This window comes from Eschrichtius robustus, chromosome 1 (assembly GCF_028021215.1).
Source record: "Eschrichtius robustus isolate mEscRob2 chromosome 1, mEscRob2.pri, whole genome shotgun sequence".
NCBI lineage: Eukaryota > Metazoa > Chordata > Mammalia > Artiodactyla > Eschrichtiidae > Eschrichtius > Eschrichtius robustus.
This window is the reverse complement of record NC_090824.1, coordinates 15,277,277-15,290,975: the sequence shown is the minus strand read 5'-3', so window position 1 is coordinate 15,290,975 and position 13,699 is coordinate 15,277,277. Positions and strand designations below refer to the sequence as shown.

The window sequence follows — 13,699 nt, the reverse complement described above, 5'->3', positions numbered from 1 at the left end:
AAATGGGTAAACACTTAGTTAAACACTACTGAGTTTCCAAACATGTGGAGTTGGTAGAGAGGCGGAGAAGAGGGAGGCAGCAAGGGAGAAGGGGCAGGAGGAAGTGAGAATTCTATTTCCAACTAGTGCCTGGCACTTTTTCCAAATAAATTTTGCATTACCCATCTGAAAGGTTCTCAACAGATAATTTCAAGAATAAAAGCTTAAATGGTTATTTCCCAATTTTTACAATTTCTAAATGGACAATTCAAAGCAATCAAACTCATATTTCTTTCAGTAACACTAAGTATTTAACTGTTTTAGGCACACGGGATACAAAGATGAACTCATCTTCTGTGAGAGACAAAGTAATTATACTTCATAATTGAGAAAATGTAGTGAGTGCTCAAAAGGTTATGTGTGAAGTTCTATAAGAAATACTGAAAAAGGGTTAAGACTAAAGGCAGGGGACTTCCCTGGTGGTGCAGTGGTTAAGAATCTGCCTGCCAACGCAGGGGACACGGGTTCGATCCCTGGTCTGGGAAGATCTCACATGCCAAGGAGCAACTAAGCCCGCGCACCACAACTACTGAGCCCACGATCTAGAGCCCGCGAGCCACAACTACTGAGCCCGTGCGCCACAACTACTGAAGCCCACGTGCTTTAGAGCCCATGCATCACAACTACCGAGCCCATGCGTCACAACTACTGAAGCCTGCGTGCTCTAGGGCCCACATGTCACAACTACTGAGCCCACGTGCTGCAACTAGCCACCGCAATGAGAAGCCCGCGCACCACAATGAAGAGTAGCCCTGCTCGCCGCAACTAGTGAAAGCCCACACACAGCTACGAAGACCCAGCACAGCAATCAATCAATCAATAACTAAAAGACTAAAGGCAGGAAGGGACCAAGGAAGAATGATACCTATTTGTGCATAAAACCTGAGGGGCTGGCTAAGCATAAAAGAGTGAAGGTTTTCCAGAAAGAAGACACAGCATGAGCAATGCAACTACATGGTACATTTGAAGAACAGTAGATAATACAACGTGGATACAAGATAAGTAGGAAAAGCAGTGACTTGATGGGGTTAAAGAGAGAAATTGAGGACAGTGTGTAACAGATCTGATACATTGCCAAGGAACTTGGGCTTTACCCTGGTGTTAATCATATAAAGAAAGAGACGAAAGTCATCCCCTTAACTACAAAAGGGAATCAGAACAAAACAAAACAAAATAAATGAAGGAAAAAAAAGTACTCTTTAGAAGAGCTTTCCTGGTCAACGTCACTTTTGCCTTAGACCCTGCAACTTGCAAGGTCCTCTTCCTAAGCACAGAATAATGTAGCTACTTCTACCTTTCCCAGTGACTTCTTCCTTTCAGTTTTAATTAAATCCATGCATCTTACCTCCCTTTCTTCATACCCATTCATCCATCCATCCACTCATCCATCCATTAGTACATCCAGCCATTCATCTATATCTATATGGAGCAAGATTTTTAAGAAAACATCTAAGACACTATTTGATAGCTTTTCCTTTTTATGCCTTCTTTATTAAAGATATAATCATTCCAGTATCAATCACGAACATTAGTTAAAAATGCTCCTGGAAAATTCTTCAGACTTGTTTTGGTATTTTTTTTACAGCTTTTTTGTTCTAGAGACTTAACTGCTCCCAGTTCATGAGAGAAATAAGTGTGGATATCTCAGGTTGTCTCTTGCTTTCTACCACTGTGACCCTGTCCACCAACCAACACATGCACACAGAGAAGAAACCAACAGTGATGGAAAGAGATTCTGATTGACTGATTGGTTTTATAGTATGTATTACGTTATTACATCAACACTATGAATTATAACTATCTTCTCTGACAAAGATGTTTCTTTGACAAATTTACAGGTAAGAAGACTATTATTAGATGAAAATGTATTGATTTCTAAAAATTCTGAATTAAGTCTTCTGGGAAACTGGTATGCAAATTCTATGATTTCTTTAAGAAGCAGAGGGAGGCCAAAGCCTCGGAATACTCATACATTAGCAGTCTGTAACACATCACAAAAGTAAAAGTACACAATATTGATAGAGCATATATATTGATAGAGCATATAACAGAAGAACCGTTCCTAGGTGAAGGAGTTAGAGGAAACAGACCAAAAGAAGTGGAGTTTAAACTTCATTCTGAGGAATTAATGGGACTTAGCTCAGCAGAAGACAGGAACTGGGAGGAAAAAGCCTACATTCCAGCAGAGCTAAAAGTATGTGAAATTGCTGATGGCAAGAGAAAGCATTCAAGCTCAGCTTGAGAAGCCCAGTGTAGTGGTACTGAAACAAGCAAAGGGGGCTTTGATGTGAGCAGAGCCTGGTAAGGAAGACTAAGGGAAAATTATAAAAGTCCTCAGAGATCTAAAGATTTTGGGCCTTAACTTGTAAATATAAGCTAGGGTGGGATGAATCAATCAGATCACTAATCTGGTTCGAGAGTAAAAAACAAATTGAAGGACTATAACAGCAGGATTAAGACCAATTAGAAGACTACTACAGATGGTGGTTGCTCAGACTTCAGAAAGAAGTGAAATGATCTGAAATATGCAGTATTATACAATCCATACTATTATAGAATATTTAGTATATGTTAAAGATATTATCATTCTAATCTTATTCACAAACCTTAACTAAAATGCTCCTAGACAATTCATCAGGCAAGTAAAATCAACAGGATGTAGTGATGGATTAGAAATGGTGGTTACCTCCTAGAGTAATGGAAATAAAAACAAAAATAAACAAATGGGACCTAAAGAAACTTAAAAGCTTTTGCACAGCTAAGGAAACCATAAACAAGACAAAAAGACAACCCTCAGAATGGGAGAAAATATTTGCAAACAAAGCAACAGACAAAGGATTAATCTTCAAAATATACAAGCAGCTCATGCAGCTCAATATCAAAAAACAAACAACCCAATCCAAAAATGGGCAGAAGACCTAAATAGACATTTCTCCAAAGAAGATATACAGATTGCCAACAAACACATGAAAGAATGCTCAACATCACTAATCATCAGAGAAATGCAAATCAAAACTACAATGAGGTATCACCTCACATCGGTCAGAATGGCCATCACCAAAAAATCTACAAACAAAAAATGCTGGAGAGGGTGTGGAGAAAAGGGAACCCTCCTGCACTGTTGGTAGGAATGTAAACTGATACAGCCACTATGGAGAACAGTATGGAGGTTCCTCAAAAAACTAAAAATAGAACTACTATATGACCCAGCAATCCCACTACTGGGCATATACCCTGAGAAAACCGTAATTCAAAAAGAGACATGTACCACAGTGTTCACTACAGCACTATTTACAGTAGCAAGGACATGGAAGCAACCTAAGTGTCTATCGACAGATGAATGGATAAAGAAGATGTGGCACATATATACAATGGAATATTACTCAGCCACAAAGAGAAACGAAATTGAGTTACTTGTAGTGAGGTGGATGGACCTAGAGTCTGTCATACAGAGTGAAGTAAGTCAAAAAGAGAAAAAATATGCTAACACATGTATATGGAATGTAAAAAAAAAAAAAAAAGGTTCTGATGAACCTAGGGGCAGGACAGGAATAAAGACACAGATGTAGAGAATGGACTTGAGGACACAGGGAGGAGGAAGTGTAAGCTGCGACAAAGTGAGAGAGTAGCATTGACATATATACACTACCAAATGTAAAACCTATAGCTAGTGGGAAGCAGCCGCATAGCACAGGGAGATCAGCTCAGTGCTTTGTGACCACCTAGAGGGGTGGGATAGGGAGGGTGGGAGGGAGGCTCAAGAAGGAGGGGATATGGTGATATATGTATACATATAGCTGATTCACTTTGTTATACAGCAGAAACTAACACAACATTGTAAAGCAATTATACTCCAATAAAGATGTAAAAAAAAAAAAAAAAAAAGAAATGGTGGTTAGAGAGAGAGAGAGGTATCAATGATAATGCCTAGGTTTTTGGCTTATACAAGAACATGGACAGAATAGGGCCCAGAGACAGAAGATCAGTTTGGGACGGGGGATGCTGGGTTCAGCTTTGGACATGCTGAATTGCAGACGTCTTTGAGATACCCAAGTGATGTTAAATAAGCAACTGGATATGCATGACTGGAGTTTAGAGGTGATAACAGGGCTAGAACTATGCATCCGGGATCATCAGGCTATGGGTAGTAACTGAAGCTAGAGGCAGGATGAGATTACCTAGCAAGATAATAGAGTCAAAAAGAGCAGAAAGCCTAGAATCTGAGCTTTCAGGGACTTCAATTTTACTGGGTAGGCAGAAGATAATTAGCCTACAAAGAAAATGGAGCCAGAGGCTGAAAAGAGAAAGAATTAACATCTAAAGCCAGGGAAGAGAATGTTTTGAGAAGGAGCAAGTTGTTAAAGGGGTCAAATTTACTGCTGAGAATCAATTTAGATGAGAACTGAAAAATATCTCCTGGTTTTAGTTACAGGGCACTATTAGTGAAGGTTTTCCAAGTTAAAGATGAAGGCAAAAGCTATATTGGAATAGGGGTAGAAAGTTGATAAGTTAATTGGAAGGAAAGAGAGATAGTAAAATAGGCAGTTTTTTGAGATTTTTACTGTGAAAGAGAGAGAGTAGAGATGTGATATAACCAAAGAGGGCCTCAGGCTCGAGGTAGGAATTTTAAGATAAGACATATTTGAGCATGTTTTAATAGTGCTCTTGGTGGGGGCAGAGAGATAAAAAAAACTTTGATGTGAAAAAGTAATGGACATATACAAAGAGTTACTTTTTGAAAGCCAGGAAACAACTTTCAGAACTTATTACTCCCATGAAATGAGGCAGACAAAATATAAATATGTTGAAAAAAATTTTTAATGAATGTGTGATTAGTTAGGTGGAAAACTGTCCTAATCCTTTTGAAGTTGATATAACTCAGCAGTGACACTGTCAGAAAAGACAACTGGCTAGCGACTGGTAGAATCTAAAATGACAACGTTAATGTTTTCACAACTAAAGTCTACCCCATACACTGCAGGAAACCTCACTCCATCTTCAGCATAATTTATTAACCATGCTCACCAAGCTCTTCCACTGAAGTCTCCCTAATTACTTATGAGAATGAATTAGCGCCTTGGAAGAGTTTGATGTTGATAATACCATGCAGCCCACCATGAGTCAAAGTTTTATATATATTCATATATATCTTCTAATTTGAAAAATATTTGCAATTTTTCATTTGATTCCATGATATTAGTGTTTCTTTTAGTATAAAATTAACATTTTTGTAACAAGGAAAAGAGATGTTCTAAGAAGTTACATGATTTTGCCCTGGCACATCACCTTGTACCCCAATTTAAGAATCAGTGTGTTAGTTTCTAATCTATGCTATGTTCCTCTAATCATAACATAACCACTCCTGTGAGGCTACTTTGCTACTGCTATACTTATGAATTCTGCTCTATGATACGGAGAATATACACAGCGAACCAAGAAGAAACAGTGACCAGGTAAATTAAGAAGGATTAGGAATATTTTTGAGGGAGTTCCTTGGTGGCCTATTGGTTAGGATTCCAGGCTTTCACTGCCACGGCCCAGAGTTCAATCCCTGGTCAGGGAACTGAGATCGCGCAAGCTGTGCGACGCATGCCTCCCTTACCCCCAAAAAAGAATATTTTTGAGTTGCTAAAATACTGACTTATTAGAGATAACTTATTCACCCAGTTTCTTGCATACAATAATTGAAAGGACAAGTAAATGTACAAACGAAAAAATAACAATCACTATTTTTAATGCATACCAACTATCTGATAGAAATTCTCAGGTGTTTTACATGCATCTTAAATTCTTGGTTGTAAACCAACCCAAATGTACTTAATGACACTGAATTTTACACTTAAAAATGTTTAAAATGGTAAATTTTATATTATGTATGTTTTATCACAATAAAAAAATTAGATTAAGAGAAAAATCTCAGCGTATCTCATTACAGAAACCTGTCCCAGAAAGAAGAGTCATATCTATAGCAGCTCAGAAGTACAAGAGAACATGATGTATCTGAAAAAGTGAAAGATGTTTTATACATGCTAAAAGAAAGAGACTGCGGTAGAAAGAAATAGGCTAGAGATATGGGCAGGATACTCTATGTTAAGAATTATGAACTTCATCCTAAGGACAGTGCGATGCTTTTATCATACTTTAGAAAGAGGAGGGATGCAAACAAATGTGTTTTAAAAGGCATCACTATAACTGTAGAGTGTAAAAAGGACTTGAGGAAGCAAAATAGGAGGTAAGGAGACCAGCTGAGATGCTATTCCACCAATCCAGGTAAGACATGGCAAAAGTTTATACAAGAGTACAATGGTGAGAGTGGAAGGAAGTAGATTAATTTGAGAGCTATTTAGGAATTAGGTTCTCCAGAATTTAGTGATTAACTAGACATGAGAGGCAAAGGAGAGAAATGAATCAATGGTTTCTGGATTGGGCAACTGGGTGGATGGTCCTACGATTCATTAAACTAGATGTGAAAAATTTCATAGACACTTGTCCTCATGAACACGTGTGGATCTACAGCAAATTTTTAAATGGCTGTATAGAATTCAGCTGAACACAATAATCCAACATATCCATAATCCAACAAAAGATGTTAACTGCTTTAACAAATTCTTTAAACTTTTCTAATTACCCAAACAAAGGAAGAGACGCAGGCATTTTCTTCAAAGCATAAATCTGCAAATAACAACAAAACCATTCACTCATTTTTAACAGTTTCAAGGTCTCCTTCTCTCTCTTCCATGTCAGAAGATCATTACTGAAAATCAATACTACCAAGAAATGGAAATCAAGACCCAAATTTAACTCAAAATTTTAGTCATTATTCTACTAAGCATTCTTGATCCCCCAAACCAAGGTTTTTGAGTTAATTTTCTGACAAAGCCATTTTTATAAACATATTTTTTATACTTAATGAAACTAATATCTGAAAAAATATATATTAATAAGAAGGGAGGGGGGAAAGGAAATAGATAAAAATAAGTACTATGCACTCTATCTCACTTAACAGAAATTTACTCTCTTTCTACTTCTACCCTAATACATACCTTACTCTAAGTACAGTGAATGAGCCATCCTTCATTCCAAGGGCAAGATGTATCCCATCTACATTTACAGCTGCACAACGAATTGGTTCTTCCATATTACACCTTGCTATTAGTGCATGATCAACTAGGCTCCATATCCTGTAACATTTAATTAAATTAAAGAATAGTTAACAAACATACACTTAAAAAATGATAGACTCTATGAAAAAACTGTTGGTTAAAATAATAATTTCATTTTAAGGAGGCAAGATAAACCTAGATTTTTAACTGTATGCTTGTGGCCGGGAATTCTTATCTACGAAACAGAAGTATTCTTAATGCTTAAAATGACAAGGTTAATAGAATCTTTTATTTTTTATTTATTTATTTAAACATCTTTATTGGAGCATAATTGTTTACATTGTTGTGTTAGTTTCTGCTGAATAACAAAGTGAATCAGCTACACATATACATATATCCCCATATCCCCTCCCTCTTGCATCTCCCGCCCACCCTCCCTATCCCACCCCTCTAGGTGGTCACAAAGCACGGAGCTGATCTCCCTGTGCTATGCGGCTGCTTCCCACTAGCTATCTATTTTACATTTGGTAGTGTATATATGTCAATGCCACTCTCTCACTTCGTCCCAGCTTACCCTTCCCTCTCCCCGTGTCCTCAAGTCCATTTTCTACGTCTGCAGCTTTATTCCTGTCCTGCCCCTAGGTTCTTCAGAACCATTTTCTTTTTTTAGATTCCATATATATGTGTTAGCATACGGTATTTGTTTTTCTCTTTCTGACCTACTTCACTCTGTATGACAGACTCTAGGTCCATCCACCTCACTACAAATAACTCAATTTCGTTTCTTTTTATGGCTGAGTAATATTCCATTGTATATACGTGCCACATCTTCTTTATCCATTCATCTGTCGATGGACACTTAGGTTGCTTCCATGTCCTGGCTATTGTAAATAGAGCTTCAATGAACATTGTGGTACATGACTCTCTTCGAATTATGGTTTTCTCAGGGTATATGCCCAGTAGTGGGATTGCTGGGTCGTATGCTAGTTCTATTTTTAGTTTTTTGAGGAACCTCCATACTGTTCTCCATAGTGGATGTATCAATTTACATTCCTACCAACAGTGCAAGAGGGTTCCCTTTTCTCCACACCCTCTCCAGCATTTATTGTTTGTAGATTTTTTGATGATGGCCATTCTGACCGGGGTGAGGTGATACCTCATTGTAGTTTCGATTTGCATTTCTCTAATGATTACTGATGTGGAGCATCCTTTCATGTGTTTGTTGGCAATCTGTTTATCTTCTTTGGAGAAATGTCTATTTAGGTCTTCTGCCCATTTTCCAATTGGGTTGTTTGTTTTTTTGAGAATGAGCTACATGAGCTGCTTGTATATTTTAGAGATTAAGGCTTTGTAAGTTGCTTCGTTTGCAAATATTTTATCCCATTTTGAGGGTGGTGTTTTCGTCTTGTTTATGGTTACTTTTGCTGTGCAAAAGCTTTTAAGTTTCATTAGGTCCCATTTGTTTATGTTCGTTTTTACTTCCATTTCTCCAGGAAGTCAGTCAAAAAGGATCTTGCTGTGATTTATGTCATAGAGTGCTCTGCCTATGTTTTCCTCTAAGAGTTTTATAGTGCCTGGCCTTACATTTAGGTCTTTAATCCATTTTGAGTTTATTGTTGTGTATGGTGCTAGGGAGTGTTCTAATTTCATTCTTTTACATGTAGCTGTCCAGTTGTGCCAGCACCACTTATTGAAGAGGCTGTCATTTGCCATTGTGTATTCTTGCCTCCTTAATCAAAGATAAGGTGACCATATGTGCATGGCTTTATCTCTGGGCTTTCTATCCTGTTCCATTGATCTATGTTTCTATTTTTGTGCCAGTACCATACTGTCTTGATTACTGTAGCTTTGTAGTCAGTCTGAAGTCAGGGAGCCTGATTCCTCCTGCTCTGTTTTTCTACCTCAAGATTGCTTTGGCTATTCGGGGTCTTCTGTGTTTCCACAGAAACTGTGAAATTTTTGTTCTTATTCTGTGAAAAATGCCATTGGTAGTTTGATAGGGATTGCATTGAATCTGTAGATTGATTTCGGTAGTACAGTCATTTTCACAATACTGATTCTTCCAATCCAAGAACATGGTATATCTCCATCTGTTTGTATTGCCTTTAATTTCTTTCATCAGTGTCTTATAGTTTTCTGCATACAGGTCTTTTGTCTCCTTAGGTAGGTTTATTCCTAGGTATTTTATTCTTTTTGTTGCAAGGGTAAATGGGAGTGTTTCCTTAATTTCTCTTCCAGATTTTTCATCATTAGTGTGTAGGAATGCAAGAAATTTCTGTGCATTAATTTTGTATCCTGCTACTTTACCAAATTCATTGATTAGCTCTAGGAGTTTTCTGGTAGTATCTTTAGGATTCTCTATGTACAGTATCATGTCATCTGCAAACAGTGACAGCTTTACTTCTTCTTTTCCGATTTGGATTCCTTTTATTTATTTTTTGTCTCTGATTGCTAGGCTAAAACTTCCAAAACTATGTTGAGTATTAGTGGTGAGAGTGGGCAACCTTGTCTTATTCCAGATCTTAGTGGAAATGGTTTCAGTTTTTCACTGTTGAGAACGATGTTGGCTGTGGGTCTGTCATATATGGCCTTTATTATGTTCAGGTAAGTTCCCTCTATGCGTACTTTCTGGAGAGTTTTTATCATAAATGGGTGTTGAATTATGTCGAAAGCTTTTTCTGCACCTACTGAGATGATCATATGGTTTTCCTCCTTCAATTTGTGAATATGGTGTATCACATTGATTGATTTGTGTATATTGAAGAATCCTTGCATTCCTGGGATGAACCCCACTTGATCATGGTGTATGATCCTTTTAATGTGCTGCTGGATTCTGTTTGCTAGTATTTTGTTAAGGATTTTTGCATCTATGTTCATCAGTGATACGGGCCTGTAGTTTTCTTTTTTTGTGCCATCTTTGTGTGGTTTTGGTATCAGGGTGATGGTGGCCTCATAGAATGAGTTTGGGAGTGTTCCTCCCTCTGCTATATTTTGGAAGAGTTTGAGAAGGATAGGTGTTAGCTCTTCTCTAAATGTTTGATAGAATTCTCCTGTGAAGCCATCTTGTCCTGGGCTTTGGTTTGTTGTTAAGATTTTTAATCACTGTTTCAATTTCAGTGCTTGTGATTGGTCTGTTTATATTTTCTATTTCTTCCTGGTTCAGCTTCAGAAGAGTGTGCTTTTCTAAGAATTTGTCCATTTCCTCCAGGTTGCCCATTTTATTGGCCTATAGTTGCTTGTAGTAATCTCTCATGATCCTTTTTATTTCTGCAGTGTCAGTTGTTACTTCTCCTTTTTCATTTCTAATTCTGTTCATTTGAGTTTTCTCCCTTTTTTTCTTGATGAGTCTGGCTAATGGTTTACCAATTTTGTTTATCTTCTCAAAGAACCAGCTTTTAGTTTTATTGATCTTTGCTGTCATTTCCTTCATTTCTTTCTCATTTATTTCTGATCTGATCTTTATGATTTCTTTCCTTCTGCTAACTTTGGGGTTTTTTTGTCTTCTTTCTCTAATTGCTTTAGGTGTAAGGTTGGGTTGTTTGAGATTTTTCTTGTTCCTTGAGGTAGGATTATATTGCTATAAACTTCCCTCTTAGAACTGCTTTTGGTGCATCCCATAGGTTTTGGGTTGTCGTGTTTTCATTGTCATTTGTTTCTAGGTATTTTTTGATTTCCTCTGATTTCTTCAGTGATCTCTTTGTTATTCAGTAGTGTATTGTTTAGCCTCCATGTGTTTGTATTTTTTACAGATATTTTCCTGTAATTGATATGCAGTCTCATAGCGTTGCGGTCGGAAAAGATACTTGATACAATTTCAATTTTCTTAAATTTACCAAGGCTGGAGTTGCGACCCAAGATATGATCTATCCTGGAGAATGTTCCATGAGAACTTGAGAGGAAAGTGTAATCTGCTGTTTTTGGATGGAATGCCCTATAAATATCAATTAAATCCATCTTGGTTAATGTATCATTTAAAGCTTGTGTTTCCTTATTTATTTTCATTTTGGATGATCTGTCCATTGGTGAAAGTGGGGTGTTAAAGTCCCCTACTATTATTGTGTTATTGTCGATTTCCCCTTTTATGGCTGTTAGCATTTGCCTTATGTATTGAGGTGCTCCTATGTTGGGTGTGTAAATATTTACAATTGTTATATCTTCTTCTTGGATTGATCCCTTTGTCATTATGTAGTGTCCTTCTTTGTCTCTTGTGATCGTCTTTATTTTAAAGTCTATTTTGTCTGATATGAGAATTGCTACTACAGCTTTCTTTTGATTTCCATTTGCATGGAACATCTTTTTCCATCCCCTCACTTTCAGTCTGTATGTGTCCCTAGGTCTGAAGTGGGTCTCTTGTAGACAGCATATATACGGGCCTTGTTTTTGTATCCATTCAGCCAGTCTATGTCTTTTGGTTGGAGCATTTAATCCATTTACATTTAAGGTAATTATTGATATGTATGTTCCTATTACCATTTTCTTAATTGTTTTGGGTTTGTTATTGTAAGTCTTTTACTTCTCTTGTGTTTCCTGCCTAGAGAAGTTCCTTTAGCATTTGTTGTAGAGCTGGTTTTGTGGTGCTGAATTCTCTTAGCTTTTGCTTGTCTGTAAAGGTTTTAACTTCTCCGTCAAACCTGAATGAGATCCTTGCTGCGTAGAGTAATCTTGGTTGTAGGTTTTTCCCTTTTGTCACTTTAAATATACCCTGCCAGTCTGTTCTGGCTTGCAGAGTTTCTGCTGAAAGATCAGCTGTTAACCTTATGGGGATTCCCTTGTATGTTAATTATTGCTTTTCCCTTGCTGCTTTTAATTTTTCTTTGTATTTAATTTTTGATAATTTGATTAATTTGTTTCTTGGCATGTTTCTCCTTGGATTTATCCTGTATGGGACTCACTGCACCTCTTGGACTTGATTGACTATTTCCTTTCCCATATTAGGGAAGTTTTCAACTATAATCTCTTTAAATATTTTCTCAGTCCCTTTCTTTTTCTCTTCTTCTTCTGGGACCCCTATAATTCGAATGTTGGTGCATTTAATGTTGTCCCAGAGGTCTCTGAGACTGTCCTCATTTCTTTTCATTCTTTTTTCTTTATTCTGCTCTGCAGTAGTTATTTCCACTATTTTATCTTCCAGGTCACTTACCCATTCTTCTGCCTCAGTTATTCTGCTATTGATTCCTTCTAGAGAATTTTTAATTTCATTTATTGTGTTGTTCATCATTGTTTGTTTGCTCTTTAGTTCTTCTAGGTCCTTGTTAAATGTTTCTTGTATTTTCTCCATTCTATTTCCAAGATTTTGGATCATTTTTACTATCATTACTCTGATTTCTTTTTCAGGTAGACTGCCTATTTCCTCTTCAGTTGTTTGGTCTGGTGGGTTTTTACCTTGCTCCTTCATCTGCTGTATATTTCTCTGTCTTCTCATTTTGCTTAACTTACTGTGTTTGGGGTCTCCTTTTCGCAGGCTGCAGGTTCGTAGTTCCCGTTGTTTTTGGTGTCTGCCCCCAATGGGTAAGGATGGTTCACTGGCTTGTGTAGGCTTCCTGGTGAAGTGGACTGGTGCCTGTGTTCTGGTGGATGAGGCTGGATCTTGTCTTTCTGGTGGGCAGGGCTGTGTCTGGTGGTGTCTTCTGGGGTGTCTGTGAACTTACAGTTTTAGGCAGCCTCTCTGCTAATGGGTGGGGTTGTGTTCCTGTTTTGCTAGTTGTTTGGCATGGGGTGTCCAGCACTGTAGCTTGCTGGTCGTTGGGTGGAGCTGGGTCTTATTGTTGAGACAGAGATCTCTGGGAGAGCTCTTGCCAAATGATATTACACGGGGCCGGTAGGTCTCTGGTGGTCCAATGTCCTGAACTCAGCTCTCCCACCTCCGAGGCTCAGGTCTGACAGCCAGTCAGAGCACCAAGACCTTGTCAGTCATACGGCTATTTTGGACTCAGCCGAATATGGAGCAAAGCAACAGAATGGAGTGGATCAGTGACTCTCAATTTTTAGGGCATCAGAACCACTTGGAGGGCTTGTGAAAACACAGGTTGCTGGGCTCCACCTCAGAATTTCTGCTCCAGAATTTTTCATTCAGACTTTTCTGATTCTGACCTTTTGGCCTAGAGAAAAGTTTGACTGTTTCTGAGCTGCCTGGCTCTGGAGAACGTTGCTCTCTCCCCAGCTCTAGGAATGTTCTTCTGCCTTCCTCACTGGGGGCTGTGGGAGGATGAGCCAGGGCCCTGTACTCCCAATTAGCCAGATGAGGAAACTGAAGTTGACAGCGACCAGAAAACTTGCCCCAGGTACACAGGTAGTAAGAAGTAGACTCAGGTGCCAAATCAAGTCCTCTACCAACAGGGCCACTGTCATGCTGCCTCTTCTTGCCTTGAAGATAATGAAGCAGAGTCTCCGGTCCAGGTGGTCTCAACAACACATTACTCTCTAAAGGCGAGTCCTTGGAACCAGCTCCTACTGTGGGAGCGGTGGGCAGAATATCAGAATCTTTTATTTTTAAGACGATGTAATAACATTAATTTTTTCCAATCATTTATTTTAGGTGGATGATTTCTACCCTGATT

General features: G+C 38.1%; 1 protein-coding gene across 4 annotated transcripts in view; it reads right to left on the bottom strand.

The window, feature by feature from the left end:
- EML5 (EMAP like 5) overlaps window positions 1-13,699 on the bottom strand; it is a 165,106-nt gene that overhangs the window by 91,898 nt on the left and 59,509 nt on the right. For all 4 annotated transcript variants that reach the window (XM_068556608.1, XM_068556538.1, XM_068556462.1 and 1 more), the window contains exon 8: window positions 7,083-7,220. In XM_068556608.1, coding sequence (XP_068412709.1) covers window positions 7,083-7,220 — 138 coding nt within the window. The remainder of the gene's footprint in view (window positions 1-7,082; window positions 7,221-13,699) is intronic.